The sequence below is a fragment of the Oppia nitens genome, unplaced genomic scaffold (assembly GCF_028296485.1).
Source record: "Oppia nitens isolate AA-2021 unplaced genomic scaffold, nextdenovo-longstitch-racon4-pilon3 scaffold22_pilon_pilon_pilon, whole genome shotgun sequence".
In the NCBI taxonomy this organism is placed as follows: domain Eukaryota; kingdom Metazoa; phylum Arthropoda; class Arachnida; order Sarcoptiformes; family Oppiidae; genus Oppia; species Oppia nitens.
The window spans coordinates 184,944-208,476 of NW_026533202.1; the positions used below are offsets into that span (position 1 = coordinate 184,944).

General features: G+C 28.8%; 4 protein-coding genes and 1 non-coding gene across 5 annotated transcripts; 4 read left to right on the top strand and 1 right to left on the bottom strand.

Annotated features, from left to right (window-relative positions):
- Positions 1-2,107: 2,107 nt before the first annotated feature.
- LOC128953438 (heat shock 70 kDa protein 4-like) lies at positions 2,108-5,375 on the top strand. Its single transcript, XM_054298921.1, has 2 exons — positions 2,108-2,519; positions 2,647-5,375. The coding sequence occupies exon 2, from the start codon at positions 2,697-2,699 to the stop codon at positions 5,292-5,294; it is 2,598 nt and encodes an 865-aa protein (XP_054154896.1). The 5' UTR covers positions 2,108-2,519; positions 2,647-2,696; the 3' UTR covers positions 5,295-5,375.
- A 1,092-nt stretch (positions 5,376-6,467) lies between these two features.
- On the top strand, positions 6,468-6,592 carry LOC128953587 (U5 spliceosomal RNA). Its single transcript, XR_008484470.1, has one exon. It is a non-coding gene; the product is annotated as a U5 spliceosomal RNA (small nuclear RNA).
- LOC128953460 (uncharacterized) lies at positions 6,514-11,310 on the bottom strand. The gene is made up of 2 exons (XM_054298942.1): positions 8,994-11,310; positions 6,514-6,590 (listed from the first exon to the last, which is right to left on the bottom strand). The coding sequence occupies exons 1-2, from the start codon at positions 11,293-11,295 to the stop codon at positions 6,514-6,516; spliced, it is 2,379 nt and encodes a 792-aa protein (XP_054154917.1). The 5' UTR covers positions 11,296-11,310.
- A 4,089-nt stretch (positions 11,311-15,399) lies between these two features.
- Positions 15,400-15,798, top strand: LOC128953461 (uncharacterized). The gene has a single exon (XM_054298943.1). The coding sequence runs from the start codon at positions 15,400-15,402 to the stop codon at positions 15,796-15,798; it is 399 nt and encodes a 132-aa protein (XP_054154918.1).
- A 6,319-nt stretch (positions 15,799-22,117) lies between these two features.
- LOC128953463 (uncharacterized) lies at positions 22,118-23,374 on the top strand. The gene is made up of 2 exons (XM_054298944.1): positions 22,118-23,171; positions 23,286-23,374. Exons 1-2 carry the CDS (start codon positions 22,118-22,120, stop codon positions 23,372-23,374), a joined length of 1,143 nt encoding a protein of 380 aa, XP_054154919.1.
- The last annotated feature ends 159 nt before the right edge of the window (positions 23,375-23,533 follow it).

Genomic DNA, 23,533 nt, shown 5'->3' on the forward strand with positions numbered 1-23,533 from the left:
AATCCATACACATGTCTGGCCATCAATAATGTCATAAATAATGTCATATTTTTTCAAACAAAAAATAAATTTTATGTTAAAATAATTTAATTTTTAATTATTTTTTTTTTGTTGAATAAAATATGTGTATAAAGTTTCCAGTAAGTTTATTTTTCCATCAATAATATTTGATTTGATATTAATTGGTTTTGTTTAAAAAAAAATATAATATTTTAATCCTATAAATACAATATACTGTACAATTTCTATGTCATCATTAATATTTTAAAAAATATATTATTTAAAAAATAAAAATAAATTGTTTTATTAAATATTATAATATATTATATTTCAATATATATATATATATAAAATTTCATATTAAAATAAATAATTATTGCTACATTTAATATATATTTATAAAAATAATAAATTAAAAATAATCATTGATACACTTTATTAAAAAATATTTATTAATATATATTTGTACAATGACATTGCAAATAAATATTACATTATATTATATTGTTTATCAATTAATAATAAATAGTATCTATATATATAAATTTTTTTTTTAGTAATACATTAGACTTAACATTAACCTAAATAAATGTGTAGATAAAAAATTATTTTAATTATTATTATTATTACCCCCCATAGGAATAACCATATAATTATTATTATGATACTTGCAGTATGTACAGGTATGTATGTGTATATGTATGTATGTATGTATATATGTATGTATATATATGTGTATGTATGTATGTATGTATGTATGTATGTATGTGTGTATGTATGTATGTGTGTGTGTGTGTGTGTGTGTGTGTGTGTGTGTGTGTGTGTGTGTGTGTGTGTGTGTGTGTGTGTGTGTGTGTGTGTGTGTGTGTGTGTGTGTGTGTGTGTGTGTATCTAAATTTATGGTAATGTATTAAATTAATCAATTATATTTTTAAAATTTTAATAGAAAAAAAAATATTTAAAAAAAACAATAAAAACTTAATAATTATGCCAACAACAAAAAACATGCATAGTACAAAAAACACCCACCCTCACATACATACATCACACCCACCCCATACGATATTAGCCCCCACACACACACATATTAATACACATTGGCCTAGTATTGCATCACATGATACGATGATTGTACATTGTTAAAACTGATTTTTTTTTAAAAACATCAATTACGTTGCTTTAGAAAAATTTTATTAATAAAAAAAACTCATAGCATTACACACACACACACACACATATTAAGGGGAAACTCAATTTTTAAACACACACCCACTATTGTTATGGACGTTATTGATGTACAGATAGATCGGCTCAATATTGTACTACTGTTTTTATAATACAATCATTGCGTGTGTTATTCATCTAATATACTGTACTGTATTACTGTATCAATATTTTTTCCAATATGATGACCAACTTTCACATTTATATGCACTATATATATATATATATAGTTATTTACTGTATGTAAAAAAAATAATTATATCTCTACCTAAAATCAAATAAAAAATAGATTTAATTTATAATAAACAATTAAACTATTAGTTAAAATAATAATATATATAGATGCTAGTTTTTAAAATTTTTATTTCTAAATAGAAGATTTTAAAAAAACAATTTTTTACATGGTACACAAAAATGAAAATTATTTATAATAAACAATTAAACTATTAGTTAAAAAAATAATATATATATAGATGCTAGTTTAAAAAAAAAATTTATTTCCAAATAACATAACATTTAAAAAAAAACATTTTAAACATATTGAGTTATTTGATAAAATTTTTATTTATAACTATTGTATAAATATATTTAATTATTATATAGATATAAAAACAGAACAATTAGTGAACTTTTATGATTACAACATTTGCAATTTAATGCTAAATTATAGATTTATTATTATTATTATTAAAAATTTAAAATTAAAAAAAAACAATTAATTATTTTTTTAAAAATATCAACACAAATATATTTTCCGGGATATGTTTGGACTTCTGGCAACCATAGAATGTACTGTAGATGTAGTGTACATTTGTGTACAGCAGTGAAGTACTACTACTACTACTACTACTACTGCTTGTAATGAATTGACGGCAATATTCGAGAAATTTCTCAACAATTCTTGTATTCAATTGAAAGCATTGAATGAATTGTATGAACGCATTGACTGATAGACTCTCACAAACAGACAGACATAGAGAGAGAGAGAGAGAGAGAGATATATACCGACAGAAACTTAATGACTATTTCTGTCTAAAAAGTCTTTGACTAATAGCTGATCCCATGTTTTATTGTTTGGACAACAATATTGTTATCAACAAAAACAAGTAGTAGTGATATATATCTTCAATTTGTGTGGTTATAACAACCCGACGGTTAACAAACTTCTTCCACCATTCGCCGCATTCGCCGATCGGTTAATTGGTTTCTTTCGAGAGTCAATCCATTTGAAAGAAGTCAAACATCATCGACAACACCGACACCAACAACAACATCACCGAAAAACTCATCGAAAGGTTTTTTTAAAAAAAATAAAATAAAAATATCACTTGAATTGGTTCACTCATATCATATCGTTTTGTTGTTAATCTATAAATCGCGGATCCGATTGACGACTGATATCTTCTGACCACTTGTGTCCAGAACAAGACCTATTCGGCACCGACTTCTCACTAATCAAACAACTATCCGGAATGGTATCCACTGGTCCACCAACGGCGGCCATATCGGCCATTTGCGGCATTGATGTCGGTTCGGAAAACTGTTTCATTGCCGTTGCCCGGGCCGGCGGTATCGAAATATTACTGAACGAATACAGCCAGCGGACAACACCCGCTTATGTGGGTTTTGGCCAAAATCAACGCGAATTGGGCGTATCGGCTAAACTGAAACATCTGATGAACTTAAGTAATACATGTTATTCGCCGAATCGGTTGATTGGTAAACAACTGAAAGAAGTTGCCGACGAATTTCCCTATCAATTGGAACAGACCGGCAACGATGGCCAACTGAGTGTCCATATCTGGCATAATGGCGAAGAACATACATTTTCATCCGTACAGGTTCTGGCCATGTTGTTGACCAAATTGAAACAAGTATCGGGCAATGCAGTCGATTGTGTACTGAATTGTCCCAATTATTTTACCGATGCTCAGCGCCGATCGCTGATGGACGCTGCCCTTATTGCCGGCTTAAATCCCATACGTATTATACCCGATACTACGGCCATTGCTCTGTACTATGGTTTCTATCGGACAGCGCCCACTGCTCAGGATTCGACAATTGCTGCGTTTGTCGACTGTGGCCACTCCTCAACCCAGTGCTCGATTGTCATGTACTGTCACAAAGAAAATCAGATGAAAGTATTGGCCGTCGAATACGAGATCAATTGCGGTGGCAAACATTTCGACGAAATTCTGGCCAATCATTTCATAGCCGAACAGAAGCTGAAACTAAACAAAAGAGGCCGATTTCGGTTGATTGCCGAATGCGAAAAATTAAAGAAACAAATGAGCGCCAACTCCAACGATCTACCGATTAATGTCGAATGTTTGTACGAAGAAACCGATTTTTCGGGACGTATGGATCGGACACTGTTTGAACAGATGTCTCAGCATTTGTTTCAAAAGATTAACGACCTGTTTGTTCGGGCATTGAATTCCGCAAACGATAAGTTCAATACGGATACCGGCGGCAAACTGGGCGACTTTCATGTAGATGTTTGCGAAATTGTTGGCGGTACCAGCCGTATACCGGCCATCAAGCGAATGGCCAAAACAATTTTCGGCGTCGAAGTGACTACAACGTTGAACGCTGACGAAGCCGTGGCCCGCGGCTGTGCCCTACAGTGCGCCATACTTAGCCCGACGTTCAAAGTGGCCCGTCAGTTGCAGATCATTGATTTTGCTCCATTCCAAATTGATATCCGCTACTGGCATCAGTCGGACGCTGGCCACGAACCCGAATGCAAAGTTGTTCGATCGTTGTTTCCGCGCGGACATCCCATTCCGTTTACGAAACAAGTTTCCATCAATTGCCACTCGTTGCCGATGATCGTAGCGTTTGACTATGTAAACGAATCTGGCCAATCGGTACCCGTCGGCGAATTTAAACTATACACTACGCAAACGATTCAGCTAAACAAAAGCCAACTAAAACTGCGTATACGTCTCGATCCCAATGGTTTAGTTGTCGTACATTCGGTTTCGGTTGTTGTCGACGGACAGCAAACTGCTGGCGACAAAAAAAATGGTAACGAAATCGAAGACATGGAAACCAATGATGACAACAACAAACAGCAACAAAATGCTTCCTCACAACAGGCGATGGACACCGAAGATAATAATACCGCCGCCGGCGTCGATACTAAAGAGAATAACAACAAGGATAGCGGCGACCAGAAAGAAGTCGATCAGAAAAAGAATAAAAAACCAAAATCAATGGCCATTGAACTGCAAGTGGAACCCCTATGGATCAGAGGAAAGTTAAACGACAACGACGTCCAACTGTTCAAAGAGATTGAATCGAATTTGATTTTGGCCGACAAGAACTGGAAGGAGAAGACTGACGCCAAAAACGAATTGGAAGAATATATCTACGAATGGAGAGATAAGATGGAAACCGGAGGTTACGATCCGTTTATCGAAGACAGCGACAAACAAGTGTTTACCAGTGATCTGCAAGCGGCCGAACAATGGCTATACGAACAGGAGGACAAAGACGAAGTTCACAGCAAGAGTGTCTACGAAGAACGGATCAACAAAATGAAAGATGCGTTTACTACGGGAATATTGAATCGAAAACGTGAGTTCGAAACCCGGCCGTCGCTGATGGAACAGTTGGGCCGACATTTGCAACAGTCGCGCAAACTGATTGAAACATCCGATGACGACGAAAAAGAAACGATTGCTCGGCTATCAGCAGAAATTGATGCAAAAAACAAATGGTTTGAAGAATCGTACGCTGCATTCAATGCAATGAAGACGACAGCGAATCCGACCATCACTTGCGATACGATTCAACAGCAAATCAATTCGATTGACGCAACAGTTAGACAGTTGCTGAACGAGAGGACCAGAAAACACGAAGAAAAGAAACGACAAGCAGAGGCTGCGGCCGCCAAACAGACACCACCGCCGCCGGCCGCGGCGTCTAAGCCGACGGAACAGACGGCTTCTCCTTCTCCTCCTCAACAGTCGTCGGCGACACCACAACAACAACAGCCGAACAGTAGTACTGATTCACCGCAGATGGAGGTCGACAGCAACGACGAGATTCATCCAACCATTTAATTTCAATAGAGAAGAGAGAGAGTTGACAGAAATCCTAACTTATTTTTTAAACTAATTGTTTAATTGATTATTATTATTATAATTATATATATAAAAAAAAAGTTTTTCTAATAATAATTAATTAATTAATTATTATTATTAAAAATTTAATTAATTTTAATGTTTTAGTTAACAAATTTTTTATTAAAAAACAAACCCCCAGTTGTTTGTGTGTAGTGTTGACACACTTATCGATTGGATTTAATAATTAATTTAGTAATTAGTAGTAATATTAATAATAATATTTAGTAACCAATTGATTGTTATTTTCTAAGTTTATAATAATATATTTTTTTGTGTGTGTTTTAAAAATTTTTTTTTTATATAAACTAAATTATAATAATAATTTAATTTAATAACATTAATTAACAATTTATTATTATTATTATTGTTTTGTATTTTATCATTTAAACCACAAAAAACACACATTATTATTAATTTCTAGATTTTTTAATTATATTTTTAAAAAAAATTATTATTAATTATGACATTACGAAAGTTTAGTTAGTTTACCGGTAAAAAAATACATGAATTTTTTGTTTGTTTGTTTAATAAGCATCGGTAGGTCAACACACACACACACACACCAAACAACTTATATTTATATAAATTTATATATATATATATATATAACTATAAATAAAATTTAAAAAACAAAAATGTATTTCTGTATATTTTGCGCACTTAACTATTAATTTGATAATTAATTAATTAATTAATAAAATGAAACATTTTAAAAATAATTTAATTAATAATTAAAATATAGATATAATTGTTAAAATAGTTAAAACATATTAAAACAAATTACTAATATATTATTAAAAGCGCTGCCATCTAATGTTATTTTTAAAGTAATAGCAACAAGCACAAATAGTAGTAGTAGTATATACTAGTATATAGTAATAATATATAACTAAATTAAATTTTAAATACTAAATTACCATGATAATTTATTAGAAAATTATATACAAATCTAATTAATAAATATTCATTACTAACAATTAGTTGTTGAATTGATTTCAATTAATCGGGTATAACATGTAGTTAGTGTAGTAAATAGTTGATTGACGACTGTAATCAGTGAAACATTGAAACGGGTGGGTATATGGTATGGGTAAGCACTGGTAGTTTTCATAGCTCAGGTCTCCTCACATTACACGTAATAATCTTTCGCCTTTTACTAAAGATTACCGTGCGAGGGGACAATACAATGAGCCTTTAACGGCAATTTTTGTTGGCCTATACCCCCGGTATAGGCTTATAATTTAATTCAAAAAATAGATGCACTGTTAATTAAACACTACATACATATAAACATGCATTTACATACACACACACACACACACACACAGCTATATACACAAACATATACATATACATACACATACACACATATATACTTACGTACACATATACACACACATGTATTCATACACAGTGTGTATTACACACACATACATACATACATATACAGTGTGTATTACACACACACATACATACATATACAGTGTGTATTAACCACACATACATTCACACACATATATACATATACATACACACACATATACAATAGTGTAATTACAAATACAACACATACACATACACATACACATACACATACACATACACATACACATACACATACACATACACATACACATACACATACACATACACATACACATACACATACACATACACATACACATACACATACACATACACATACACATACACATACACATACACATACACATACACATACACATACACACACCCACATAAAAAAATTATAATCTAAATAACTATATACTTTATATTTATCAAGTTATTTAGATTATTATTATTTTATGATTATTACCTTGATAACTTGTAAACATCATACAAAATACTCACGTGTTAATAATTTGTATCAAGGTTATCGGTGTCTAATTATTTGCCTATTTATTATTATTATTAGTAATTATTTATCATTTAAGGGGTATATAATTAGTTTGTTATTATTATTATTAGTTGAAAAATTTTTAATTTAATAATAATTACTCCCAATAATTATATTAAAACAAAATCAATACTATTACTATATATGGTGTTTCAAAAATTTAATAAGCAATTTATTTTATAATTTAATAATTATTTATTTTTTTAATTGTATGAATAATAATATCATATAAAACAAACAAACATAATAATTGAATGCAAAAAATTTTTTTAGTCAAATTATAAGTTATTTTGTTTTCAAAAAAATATATATATATTTATATTAATTAATTAGTTAGAAAAAACACACATTTTTTGGCACATTTCATGCAATTTTTTGTTTTGTTTATCAAAATACAGCAGTAATTTGTGTTTTGTTTTTTTTATATATAAATATTTATATATATATATATAATATAATTGCCATTAAAAATCAATTTGATAACATGCTATTATTTAAATTTTTAAAAAAAAATATTTTTTGAAAATATATATCAATATAAATTTTTTTAGTTATAATAATTAATTTGTTTTGTTTGTTTGTTTAGTATCATATGAGTCAACATTTTATAATATATATATATTTTATATATATATAACAGCAAAGGGGGTATAGATTTTTGTTTTGTTGTTTTTTTTGCACACATTTATAATAATAATATTACACAATAATTATATTAAATTATTAAACTATAGGAACACCCGATATGAGGACAATATGCATAACACATGAATCGATAATATTATTAATAATAATAACAAAATTAATTATTATTAGATAAAAAAAATAACAATTTTTTTGTTATATATATATGTATGTATGTGTGTATAATATATTATATATATATATATGTAAAAAACATAAATTATATAATAATAATAAAATAATTAATTAATAAATTATGACAGCTTTATACCCCTTTATACCATTTTTTTTGTTGCAATAAAAAAATAATTAATTATTTTTTTTTGTATGTTTGTATAAATAGATTTTAGGAATTTTTTTTAAAAATAAAAAAAAAGGTATCAGTATTACAATTTGTCCATGGGCATATTTTAACAAAAATTTATATTAAACAAAAATTATATAATTATAATAATAATAATCAATATTATTGCGAAATATTTTATATAATAATAATAATAATATTGAATTAAGTTGTCAAAAAAAAAATTAATATTCAAATAAAGTAACTTTTTTTTATAAAAAAAATATATTCAATGATAATATTATATTAAATAATAATAATAATTAAAAACACAATTAAAATAATAACACAAAAATTTTTTTTTCATTATATAAAACCGATAAAATTAGGATTAAAAAAATACTTAATCAATCATAAAAATTATTAAAAAATAAATTCATTGAAAATAAAAAGTTAAAATATTTTTTTCTTCATATATATATATATATATAAATATTATATAACAATATAAAAGTAGATTTCTGTTTCATTTTGATAGGCGTTTACTTAAAATTTAAAAAAAAAGTTTAATTTTTTTATAATAATAATAATAATAATTACTATTTTCAATATTTTGATTTTGAATTCAATCGCCTCTTAATTGTGGCCACCTTTGGCTGTGAGGCGTCTAATAATAAACCGTTTATCGGTGGCGGTGGTGGCGGCGGAGGTCCACCACCACCACCGTTGTGGTGGTGATGATGATGATGACCGCCACCGCCGCCGCCGTTCATCATTGCCTGGCCGTTGTTCATATTCAATGCAGTCAACCGATCTGATAGTTCCCGTTCGGTTAGATGAATGGCCGAACCGCCGTTTATTTGTTGAGCTGATAGGCTGCTGCCGTTGTCTAAGCCATTGTGATGATGATGATTGTGGTGGCCATTCATCATCACCGACGACAACACCGAAGACTCGTCTGGCTGTGCGTTGTTGGTGTCAAAGTGCAGATTAGTCAGACTGTTAGACCGGGATCGGTGTTCCTGTCGTATGGAATAGGAAAAGGCCCGTTCGTTTAGGTGGCCCTTCTTCTTGTAGATACCGGTATTGAACGGCGACGACGACGACTCCATTTCCGAAGAACCGGAACCTCCCTTATTGTTTTTATCCTTCTTTTTCGATGATGATGATGGCCTACTGCTGCTGTCCATCATATCTTGTTGTTGACTACTGTTGATGTCCCTGTATTTTGACGACCGCTGAACTGTTCCGTAGTGCTGCTCGGATGGCGGCGGCGGCAACGGATAGGGATGGCCATTGTGTATGATGTATGTCGGCTGCTGCTGGTCGAGGTGATGCTGCTGCTGATGATGGTGGTGTTGGACAGCAGCATAGTTGGCGGCAGTCATCGGTGTTATCGGACGCATTGTCGACGACTGTATATAAATAGGTTCGTCAGGATGTTGTCCGCCGCCGGTCAACAGTATCGGATGCTGTTGGTAGCCGTCGTGAATAAAACCGGTCATATGATGGTGCGGCGGTGGCGGCGGCAACGGTGGTCCACCCATTGGCGGAGGCGGTCCCCTTCGGGCAGTCGCGTAGCGTCGGCCATCCGAGTAGAGTGTTGACGACGCGGCAGCGTATATGGCATGAGGTGACGATTGGGACAGCATATGATGGGGTGGCGGCGGACCCATCACTGTATGGTAGCCGTTGGCGGCTATCATATGATGTGGCACTGGTATGTGCTGGGACTGTGGTCCCATAAATCCCTTGTATTTGTGTTTCTTTTTCAAAGTACTTTCTTTTGCCTGTTGTTTCTTCGACGACTTCTTTGTGCCCTTCATTAAGGTAGTCATCGGCAGAGGCGGTGGCGGCGGCAGTGACGATGGCAGTGGTGGCGGCGGACCATTGGATGGCATTGCAATTTGTCTGGGTTTGGGCGGTTTCGGCACCGCCATCGGCATCATTGTATTGCTATTGGATCGCATGCTTCTCAGTGTGGCGTTGCCGTCATGATAGACGACTTCCCTTTCCAGATGAGCCGATCCGTTCCAGACCTTATAGTTGGACTCTTCTTCGTGCGGCGGCGAGTGACTAATGATGGATGTGGCCGACGGTGTCCGCGGACGCGATCCGTGACCGTTGGTTGTGGTCAGCGTATGTCCATTCATGTGATGGTGGTGTAGACCGTTAGTGGTAGAAGAGGACGAATGCACTATAAGATCACCGGCACCGATATCGTCGTGTGTTGTCGACGAACTGGTCGATCGGTTACGCCATTCCTCGACTTTCTCGACGGTATCCAATGCCGATATTGAACGGGATCGGCGCCGATCGAGCTGTTCGTACGGCGATTCGGTATCGATTTGTTTGGCGTGAATAGTATCGGCGTAGGCGTGAAAACAACATCTGACCAGTGCATTGGCCGCCGGCTCCTTCTTGCAGATAAAGGCGTGACATTCGAGTACTTTGATTCCGGTTGTACGGCGAAGAATGCAAGCAAACAGCGGCGGATGACTGGTATTGGCATACCTTGAAAAGGGACTGTCGAGAGGTAAAAATTTGGCCACTTTGTCACCACCGCCGCCACCGCTAGCACCGATACCGCCGCCGCCGTTGATGATTGTCGACGACAGTGTAGACGATGCCGAGTTGCCATTTATGGCAGCAAACGTGTTGTTGGTGTTAGTATTGATAGTGCCGTTGTTGCCGTTGGCTATATGATTGGTATGTTGGCCGCCCCGGGGCACTGATACGTAGCGTACGGCAGCGCAATAGTGTAGCGACTCGATCGGATGAAATCGTTTCATTTCGTTACCTTGGTCATCCACGTTTTCCACTAGTATACCATTACTCCAGACACTTAGCCACGAATCGATACCGCCGGCTACCGGACCTCCTCCTCCAGCCTGACCAAGCAAGCCGTGCTCGGGGTAGAGGTCACGCAGGGGCTCCTGTATGCCCTGTAGGCCATCTTTGGTGATATGCGGTACTGCCGAACCCAAATACATGACCCGACACCGACATATTGGCGTTGTTGCCGCTGACGAGTCATCACTGGTTTTGCCCATCACTTACAACAACAACAACAAGAGTACAACTTTTTTATCCTTATATTTATAATACTGTATATATATATATATCCAACAAAATAATAAGTTTTTTAATGGTGTTTCTTGGGGTTAATCCACACTTGTTATCACATTATAGATGTATATATATATATTATCACCGAAAAAAACTAAATTAGTGGACACAAACACACATATATACACAGATTTATATATATATAATTCAATGGTAACTACAAGTATGTATATAAAAGTGATGCCACAAAATAATATCATTAAGTGTTGAGTTGGCTCACAATTGCGTTGAGTTAGTCGCGGCTCTTAATAACTATGAGAGAGAGAGAGAGAGAGAGAGATAGAGTGAGAAAGAGAGAGAGGGAGGGAAAGATAGAGAGAGAGAGAGAGAGAGAGAGAGAGAGAGAGCAAGAGAGAGAGAGAGAGACAGGAGATACAGCCCTAATAGAAGAGAGAGATCAGAGAACAGCCATCAAGAGTTAGTATACCATTAGTTGTATGTATATGTAATGTGTAAAGGACTGGCAAAAACATTAGGGTAGTATAGGTAGGTATAGCCGTATAGTCCGTATAGGTATACACACACTCTGTATGTGTGTGTGTGTGTATGTGTTTAAAGAAGTGAAAACTGGTTTTTAGTTGCGCTTATACTGTATAGTTGTTGTATAGTATAGGTAGGTATAGGTAGTTGTCTTGTGAACCAAAATACACGACTGGTTTTTAAGGGGATGTTAACGACCGGATTGTGGCTAATAATCGGCATTCCATTAGTTGCCCCCATTGACAGAGAGAGAGAGAGAGAGAGAGAGAGAGAGAGAAAGAGAGAGAGAGAGAGAGAGATAGAGAGAGAGAGAGAGAGAGAGCACTTGCATATACAAATACATTGCCAATTGGCCCTCAAATATTAAAATAAAAAACTATACATACTATACATACCACTCCATATCAATTCATTTATATATATATATATATATAGATTTTTATACCTTTATATATAACTTATATATATGTATACATCACTCCCAGGGCTATGCCTAAGACAAGACAACCAACTCATACCTAGTTGTTGTTGTTGTTGTTGTTTATTAAACTTTTACACTGTATATAACATTTTTACAACAACTACAGTATGTATGTATGTATATACTGTATATAACATGTATAAGTTATACATGTTATATATCATATCATATATTATATATATATATATTATGCACTACATTGCTATTATTATTATGATTACTTGATGTTATTGCTTCGTTAGCTATTCATTTCCTATACACATAAGTTATATAACATAATACAGCAGAGAGTATAGTAGTGACACACACTTGGCTACCCCTGAGCTGTGTGTGTGTGAGAGAGAGAGAGAGAGAGAGAGAGAGAGATTATGTCTCACTAATAAATTTTTATTATATAACCAATATATATACTGTATATATAACTTATCTATTTATTAATTAAATAAATATTACATATATATTAGTTTAACCCAGGGCACCTTATTTATTATTTTTATTATTATTATTTATTTTTTAATTGTCGCCAACAAGCCGTTCACTTGAGACTTGTGTGTGAATATATCAATATATATATATATATATATATATAAATATACTATATATATATATATACTGTAGAAATAAATTTATTATTATTTAACAACTAATTTATTTATTATATATATATATATGATATAATTTTTTTAAAAACCAATTTTTTGTTGTAGTTTTTTTTACCCATTTATTATCTAATAATAATAAATATATTACTGTAAATTTATTATACAATATATATACAGTATATTAGTTATGCCGTTAGTACTTATTATTAGTATTATTATTATTTTTTTTAGCTATTTGTATGTTTATCTATGTGTGTGTGTTGTTTGTGTCATCAATATTTATATATTTATAAATAAATTATTTATTATTTTTTTTTGACTAATTGTTATTATTATTATTATCATTATTATTAGTATAATGGTATTTATTAGCAGAGTGTCTATAAATATATATATATATATAATACAGTAGTTTATTAGAAAAAAAATAATATTCTAATAATAAATATATAAAAAACAAAACATTTATTTTTAACTATTTTTTTTGATAATAAATATTAACAATAATAAGACAATAGGTTTTTAAAATATATTTCTATTCAAATTCATTAATAATAATAAAAAACATTCATTCATTCATTCATTTAAATTCATAAATGAGATAAAAATAAATTTAAATATATTTATAAATTTGAAAAAATATTGTCTATTAATAAATATCGGATTATATATATATATATATTATACAAATGTGTTGTTTATATATACTGTATATAATATTTATGAATAAAATATATATTGTATTTTAAATGCATTTACAACAAGATTTATTTATTAAAAAAAAAATATTATTATCAGACACTACACCAGTATTTCATTCATATTTATTATTATTATTATCATATATTCATTAAAATTATTATTATTTATACGCTATTATACAGTAACTTACAGTACATATATCATACAGTTTAAAATATTTTAACATAAAATATTGGCATAATATACTGTATATATAATATATATATATACCGTATATACTATATATATATATATACTCATTACATACTGTATATAATATTTATATATGAATATTGAATTAATCGGTGAATACAAGTTAAGGTCAGTTAGACTTAACTCTTCCGGGATTTATGTCTCTCTCTCTCTCTCTCTCTCTCAGCTCAGCTCAGATGAGAGGTACTACTAGTATATTATTATTACTATGTGTCGCAAAATGCCTCACTATTATGCCAATCGCTTATGTATTCAATTATAATAAAAATATATACTGTATATACAATATATACATAATATAAAACAACTACTACTACAGTATTACTACTACTACTACTACTACTATCTGTCTCTAACTGTCTAACCCTATGATTGACTCTTTATTTTATTATTTTTTTTGGTAATTGTTTTTCATCATCAACTTGAAGTACCTGTGCTTACTATATATAGATAGTATATACACAGTAATAGTCAACTTTAGGAAAAAAAAGGTTAAGACAACTATTTAATAATAATAATATGTTGTATACTTTTACAAGCTCTACGAAAATAGACATTTATGTCTACTTAGCTCTACGAAAAAATTAAACAATTGAATGGTATAAGCTCTACGAAAAATTTATACAATTATTATATTAATAATAATTACATTACATTGCATTAAACACTATACTATATTATAATAATGTATAACAGTAAAAGTTGTTAGCCTTCAAACAATGCTTATGTATACAATACAATGTAATACAATGTATAACAATGTATAAAAATACAAAACATTCAAAATTTTTAGTCAAAAAATGTAATTAAAAATAATTTAACACATGATATTTATAAAAATGTTCTGTTAAATGAAAAATATTATAATACATCTATGACAACAATTCAATCAAAACAACATATGCTTAAAACATTATCTATTAATAAGTTTGTGTTTCATCCTATGGACGATAAGAACTATATATTATCAGATGGAGTTTCATGTCTTCCATTTGGACATAATTCATTAAAACATTAATATTTTTTTAGTTACAGACAATATGAATAATGTATATAAGGAATTAATCATTAACGGAGACAAAATTAATCCACTTGTATCAATAACACCACTAAATTTTCATGCAGTGAAACCAATGACTAAAGTTGTTTTATATGTAAATAACTTAAACGAAATACCAGCTAATTATATGGGAACATTTATTAAAAATGAAGATTTAGATGTTAAAGATATTGTCTGCAAGTTGTTTTATGTTGAAAACAAAAATTCAGACATTATGCAAATTGTTTTGTGGAATATATCTAAAACTAACACATTGTACATTAAACCAAACGAGTCTCTTGGAAAATGTTATATTGATTGTCTTAATTATTTGGATGAACGTCGTATCACAGATTATAAACTTAATTTAAGTTATGATATTATTTCAAAAGGTATGTTTAACTAATACTAAATATGTAATAATCTAATTATAAGATTAATTATTTTTTTAGATGAACAATTAAAAATAAATATGGATTTTGGATCGTGTCTTCCTACCAGAGGTACATCAAAAAGCGCTGGATTAGATTTATACTCAAATGAGGATAAAATGATATTGCCATCTCAACGCAAACTTGTTTCAACTGGATTAAGCATTTACATGCCAAATAATTCATTTGGCTTTATTGCTCCAAGAAGTTCATTAGCAGTTAAAGGGATAGATATTGGAGCCGGAATTGTAGATTTTGATTATACTGGAATTGTAAAAGTGTTGGTTATTAACAACAGTAAATTGGCTTTCAACATTGCACCTGGAGATCGTATTGCCCAACTCATAGTGTTACCATACAAAAAGGTTACTCCATATATTGGTTATATTCCACAGACTGAACGAGGAAATGGTGGATTTGGCTCAACTAATGCTATATAATTTCTATTATTATATACTTATTTGGTGGAGGGTTTAATTTTATAATTATTTTTATATATAATTTAATAATTTACACAAATTATTTGTTTTAATAATTTTATTTTAAAATAAAAATTTTTAAATTTTAAATGTATTTAATATTTAATTATAAGAAATAATATATTTATTTTCTAGATGAACCATTTTTGTAAGAATTTCAGCATCTGTAAATAAATTGTATTATTATATATTGTAAGTTTTTAAAATAATACAATTTACTTACCATATAGTTGTTTTTGCAGTATTTATTTGATTATCATTATTTATTTTAATAAATTGTGGGTTAAAATATTTATTATGAGTATTTTTACAAAAATTATACATAAACTCAGCTTTTTCTTTTGCACACAAAGGTTTTAAAGTAACTTTTAGTTTTTCGTGCAAATAACATGGATTAGAATTAGTATCTTTTGTAATTTCGGTCATTATATCATTATCTGTTGGAATCATTGTGGATGAAAATATATTTAAGTTCTCTATATTTATGATATATTGTCCAAATCCAGCTTTATATAATAGACTTTTAATTCCATCATCGTTTTTACAAACTGCTATATATTTTGCATGTGTATTGGTATTTAAGTGATATAAAGTTTTGATTACAGGTACAATTTCGCTTGGTGATAATCCAAATTCAAATTTTTTATCAAATTTAATCCCATGAATATTATCTTCCATATAATCTATGACAAATTGATTAGTTACATCGATTTTAGATTTATTAATTCTATAGTTGAATGGTATTGATGATGATAAATTATTATAACAAAATCCAAGTTCTCGCAAATAAAAGCCACCATCGATTTTATAACCATTAGTGCACATAATTATTTTAATATTTTCAAAATCTGGGTTTATGAAAGCCATGTTTTATTAACTGTCTAAATTTCAAAATAATTTTTGATTTTATAATATAATTTCAAGGTTATATTTCAAATAAAAACTATAAAAGTATATATAAATGTAAATAACCAATCATATTATTTATAATACTTTTATATTAACAGTAACCATGAATAATTATGATTTAACCTTGACACACCCTTCACGTATTTTAGTATGTGGACCATCAAGTAGTGGTAAAACAACTTTCGTATCAAATTTAATTGAAAACATGTATGAGTTATTTGGATTATATTTTGACAAAATAATATATTGTTCATCTCAAGGATTCTCAGATTATAATTCAATACATGGAATTCATATAAATAAAATAAATACTTTTAATAATGATGTAATAAATGACCTTGATTCAAGCCATAATAATTTAATTGTTTTAGATGACTGTATGCATACAGTTTCTAATGACTTACTTGTTAGTGATTTATTTACAAAATTAAGTCATCATAAAAATATTACCGTAATTTTATTGTTACAAAATTTGTTTCCAAAAAGTAAATATATGAGAGATATTTCAACTAATAGTACATATATTGTGCTTATGAGTAATCCACGTGAAACATTACAAATTAAAATTCTTAGCTCGCAAATAGATGCAAATAATTCTAAATTTATATATGATAGCTATATAGATGCTACTAAAAACAAACCGTACAGTTATTTATTTTTAGATTTTAATCAACACACATCAAATGATGTAAGAGTACGTACAAACATTTTTCCAAATGAAACACCAAAATACATTTATATTAAATCAAAATAAATTAAAAAATATTAAAAATTGTGAAAACTCTCTGAAACAAATCGTTAATACTAAATCTACAAAACAAAGACAAAAGTTAATAAAATTAGCTAAAATCTGTGTCATAAATTCAATATCTGAAATAGCTAAAAACTGTCTGCATGGTAACTTACCAATAAAAAATTGTGATTTTAAAAAATTAAATAATAATAAAAAATTATTAAGAAAACTTGCAACAAAGACTTCAGTTATAAAACGTAAAAAATATCTTAAACAACAAGGAGGAAATATTTTGCTGAATATATTGATTGCTTCTGCTTTAAAGTTACTTTACAAATCTATATATAATGAGTTTCAAAAAAATGCAAATTGTTCAAAATGAGAATAAACATCAAAATGATATAAGTAACTTAGTTAAATATCAAACACCAAAAAATTTTTTAGTAATGAATGACTTGGATAAAGAAATAGAATCTATATTATCTAGCAATATTGATGAAAGAATTAAAGCTAAGTTATATGCAGAAGCTCTAAGAAAATTTTTGATATTTAAAAATAATATCGATCAAACAGAGGAAAAAGCATGCCTTGATATAACAAGTGCTGTAATAGCTTCCAAATCAGATGATGATGATAAACAAAAAGAAATTATAAACGTAAAAACTCCAAAAATTAAAACTCCAAAATTTAAAGAGATTGAAGCAGATTGTGACATAACCCCAGATATAAATAAAAATAAAAGAAAATATACTTACAATTTTAAAGCACCTAGTAAAAAATTAAAAGAACGGGAAGAATATTTAAACATAACACCTAAAGGATTATTTAAAAGAAATTATAAGACAAATGATAAAAGTTTAAAAAAAATTTTAAAAGTAAAATCATTTATAAAAGATCTACGATCCCAACGAGTCGATATATCTCCAAAAAATACAAATTTAGTTAAAAAAGATAAATATAAAGAACATATGAAAACACCAGCAAGTTTTCGTTCTAAAGTTATACGTGCTAGGTACCCTAAAAATGTTAGACAAGCCATTAACTGGGAAAAATATTAATCATATACTCAAAAAATATTATTATAATACAAAATATTATTCTAGTTTTAGTACGCCTCTTAAACTTTATAAATATGTTAAAAACATTTATTCTAATATAACATTAAATCAAGTTAAACAATGGCTTTTAAATCAATCGACTCATACAGTTCATCGATATCCAAAATTTAATTTTAAACGTAATCCAATAGTGTCTAAACATATTGATGAGAATTGGCAGGCAGATTTAATTGAAATAACAAAACCAAAATCGAATAATAATTTTCGTTATATATTAATGATTATTGATAACTTATCAAAATATGGATGGGCTATACCATTGAAATATAAAAATGCTGATGTGGTTAAAAAAGCAATAATTTACATAATGCAGTCATCTAAACGTAAACCAATAATATTGTCTACTGATGCAGGAAGAGAATTTACAAATAAAAAATTAAAAAAATATTTGCGATGGAGAAAAATTAAACATTTAATATTACGTGACACATCTAAAGCTAGAACAGTTGAACGTTGGAATAGAACAATAAAAGAAAAAATTCAAAAATATTTGTTTTATAATAAAACTGATAATTTTATTGATGTTTTGAATAATATTATTTTAACATATAATAATACAGTACATAGTCGTACAAAATACAAACCAGTTGATGTCACTAAAGAGAATGAAATATATGTTTATAATAATCTATATCATACAACTATTGTTAGAGAAAAGCAAGTATATAAACTAGGAGATAAAGTTAAAATTAAGTTACTAAGAAATATTTTTGATAAAGGATATCTAGAAAATTATAGTACAGAAATATTCACTATAGCTAAAATTTTATATACTTCTCCATATTATAAATACAAAGTGCGTGACAAATCTGGTTCAATTATACGAGGATCATATTATGCTAAAGAATTAATAAAAATTAATTAAAAATGGATTATTTCAGAGAAAACGAAAATCAAATTTTTCATTTAACAAATGATAGTGATAAATGTGAGCTTAATGTAAATTTTAATGAAACAATAAAATACAATGTGCCGATGGAATGTGCATTGGCAGAATTGATAATTCCTAAAAAACTTGATCAAAAGGATTTATTAAGTGATTTGGAAATAACTTTTAATTTAAAATGGATAATGGATTTATCAGAAGATGAAATTGATGTAGTAAATTCAGTAATAGATTTACTTGAAACAACAGATAAAACAGTAAATTCAATTAATGTACTAGAAAATGAAAATTATAAATATGGTAACCATTACATTGAAAAGATAAACTTAAATCATTCAACAACTAAACATTGGCGTGAAAATTTGAAACAGCTGATTAGTGATTTAAACGTAAAAAGCTAATAACTTAATAAACGAAAAATATAAAGAAATATTATATATGAAAGACTGCGAACCTAGTGATTTAAATAAAAAATGGATTATAAATCCATTTGAATTTTCGTTTGAGAAGCATATATATAAATTAAAAAATGGAAATTTTGCTATTGATTTAAAAGATCCATTTATACCCAAAACCAGTGAAATAATTGCACCAACCGACAATTATAAAACCTATAAATATTATAGTTTAAGAGGTTTATTTTATTTAGAATTTAATGATAAATTAAAAAAATTGCTAGGATTTAATAAATACAATATTGCAAATATAAAAACTAGTTTAAATATATTGAAAAAGCCAATTCCTACATCAGAATCTGAATCAGAATTGAATATATTACGTAATAACATTGATGACATTAAACATTTTGTAACTGACGTGCAGCCAATTAAAGTCTATTAATTATTTTCACATATATTGTGATATAATAGAAGAATCTTATTATAATAATAGTAAATTAAATTTATTACGTGTCATACCCACAGCAATTAGCGAAAAAGATGACTTTATGAAATTTGATTTTGATATTAAACATTTTGTACCATTAAAATTTAATGAATTTAATTCAATAAAGCTTTATATAAAAGACGATAGTAACAATGATTTACTACTTAGATATGGTAAAATGATAGCTATATTAATAATAAGACCACAAAAATTGTTTTAAAAATGTTATCATCGTATAATAATAAATTTTATTTATATTTAACAAATAAAAATAATAACTGTGAAATAAATTATAATTTTAATCCACCAATAAAATTTGAAAATAATATGGAATGTGCACTAGAAGAACTAATAATTCCTAAAAAGTTAAGTGAAAAGCAAATTGTTGATAATTTAAATATCCGATTTCATATGAAATGGGTTATGGATCAAGATATAAGACATATTGGTGATCATTCAGAGATAAATTTTATGTACATACCAACAAACACAAATTATACTAAAGGTGATCATATAACAATTGATTATAATTTAGATAAAATTAATTGGGTAGATAGTTTTAAAAAAACAGTAACAGAAATTAATGAAAAAATCGAAGATTTAATACTTGAACGTTTTCCACAAGTTTATTTTTTACCTAATTACCATCCTACATATTTATCTAAAAAATTAGATAATTTAGGAAAACGTGCAAATCAATGGATAATAAACAAATTATCATTTAATTTTAATGAATCTAATAATCAATTTTCATTGACAAATGGTAATTTTGCTATTTATTGTAAAAATATAAAAGGTAATGATTATGATCACAACTTAAAAATTCAATTACCTGATCCAAATATCACCCCAACTGAATTTATCGCTTTTTATAAATTACGTGGTATTGTTTATTTAGAATTAAACGATACATTACAAAAATTATTAGGAATGAAAGATTACAATACACTTAATCTACCACAAACAATTAGATTAGGGGGTGGGTATTACGAAGGAAACCCATCATATATTAGTGAAGAAATATTTAGAAAAAATATGGAGATTGTGCAGCCAATTATATCCAATACTAAACCAGTAGATATTAACAATACAATTCATTATTTACAAATATATTGCGATATTGTTAAACAATCCTTTTTTAATAATAAAAAAGTTAGTTTATTAAGAGTTATACCCACTTACATAAATGAAAATGATAATTTTATGAAATTTAGTTTTAAACAAAAAAGTTTTCTACCAATAAAATATAATGAAATTCATTCTATACAATTAAAAATAACTGATGATAATGATAATAATTTGTTAATAAATGAAGGAAACATATTAGTATTACTTATATTTAGACCTAAACGACTATATAGTTAGTTAATATTTTGTCTTTGACATGTTCACATTAAATAAAAATGCATGATTACACAAAATATTATTGTAATCAAGCAAAGCAAACTAATCAAACTGGTGCTGGACAGCCTATACAAGGCATAAATCAATTAGAACCTAATAATTTTGATTTTTTACCATTTAAAACAAAACCAATTTCTACTAATAAAATTGCAAATAAACAATCTGGTTTAAAGCGTAAACCTAGAAATAAACCACCACGTCGTCGTTCTAGGAAAAATATTACTAAAAAAATAATTAAACGCAAGTCTAAAAAATCTTGTCGTCGTAAAATCAAATCAAAAAAATTGGATATATTTATGTAAAATGAATGAAATATTAAAAAACGAACTTGATTTATTTCAACGTATGCCATATCAAGGTGCCATTGAAGGTTCTCAAATAATACAATATCGTCCAAAAGCGCCTATTGCTGATACAAATACTATAGAGTTTGAAATCCAGGCATCTACAGATGAATACATTTATATGCCTGATATTTTTTTATGGTTAAAATACAAAGTAATAAATCAAAATGGCAATGATTTTGCAGATACTTTAGGAACTGAAGATAATTATAGTCCTGTGAATTATGTACTTAACACTGCATTCGATCAATTAGCAATATATTTAGGAAATACTTTAGTGTCTCAAGCATCTAAAAATTACAATTACCTATCATTTATTGAAGCTGTAACTAATATTACTAATATATCAAATCAATCAATTAGTCCAAGTGGATTTGTTACATCATATTGGAATAGTGATTATGAGTATGACAAACCTGACCCTATTTTGTTAAAAATGGTACGTAAAAGTACACCAGTGTCTTTGTATGGTAAATTACATGGTCCTATTTTTACAACTAATCGTTTGTTAATTAGTGGTGTACCAATAAAATTGATTTTTACAAAAGCACCGCCTTGTTGGCCTGTTATTGGAAAAGATGGATGGTGGACAAATGATACATTTCCTCATTTAAAAATAATGGACATGAGTTTGTTTGTAAGAAAAGTAAAAATTGCACCAAACATTTTAAATGCTCACGCGCAAGCATTGCGTTTATCACGAGCAATTTATCCTATTAAAAGACCATTTACTAAAGTTGTAAATTTAAGCGCTGGACAATCATCATTTAATATTGATAACGTAATAATTGGACAACTGCCACATAAATTAATTTTAGGATTAGTTACAGAAATTGCATATAATGGCAACAATCGTTATGACCCTCTAAAGTTTTCACATAATAATCTTACTTATTTAGCATTAAATGTTAACGGAGAAATGCTACCTAAGCTACCTTTTCAACCAAATTATGATATACACTATTATACTCGAGAGTATCACGATTTTCTATTAAATATTGGTGCAAATGCAGTAAATTTTCCTCCACCTATTGATTATACAAATTATAAAACTGGTCGGTGTTTATATGCATTTAATTTAAATAGTGATTATAGTTTTCCAGAAAATTACATAAATGTACCAAAAAGTGGTTATATTAATATCGATATTAAATTTAATGAAAATTTAGCAAACGCATTAAAACTTATAGTTTATGCTGTTTTCGATAACACAATTGAAATTGATGAAAATAGAAACGTTACTGTAGATTACTCATAATCATGTATACAAATGAAATAATGAGTTATATTAAAAAAGATAAATATGTTTCAAAAGAATTTTGCGGTGTTAAATCATTAGACATGCTACCAAAATATAAAATTAAAAAGCCTTGTGGATTTATTGTTAATACGCAAAAATCAACGTTTCCAGGAGAAC

Excerpts from the sequence above, each read along its gene's own strand:
- LOC128953438 (XM_054298921.1), top strand. The coding sequence starts at position 2,697 with ATGGTATCCACTGGTCCACCAACGGCGGCCATATCGGCCATTTGCGGC.
- LOC128953460 (XM_054298942.1), bottom strand. The coding sequence starts at position 11,295 with ATGGGCAAAACCAGTGATGACTCGTCAGCGGCAACAACGCCAATATGT. Across the intron at positions 6,591-8,993 it reads GAACGGCGGCGGCGGTGGCG|CCTATACCGGGGGTATAGGC; the intron begins GTCATCATCATC and ends TTAAATTATAAG.
- LOC128953461 (XM_054298943.1), top strand. The coding sequence starts at position 15,400 with ATGGATTTTGGATCGTGTCTTCCTACCAGAGGTACATCAAAAAGCGCT.
- LOC128953463 (XM_054298944.1), top strand. The coding sequence starts at position 22,118 with ATGCCATATCAAGGTGCCATTGAAGGTTCTCAAATAATACAATATCGT. Across the intron at positions 23,172-23,285 it reads TTATACAAATTATAAAACTG|CAAACGCATTAAAACTTATA; the intron begins GTCGGTGTTTAT and ends ATGAAAATTTAG.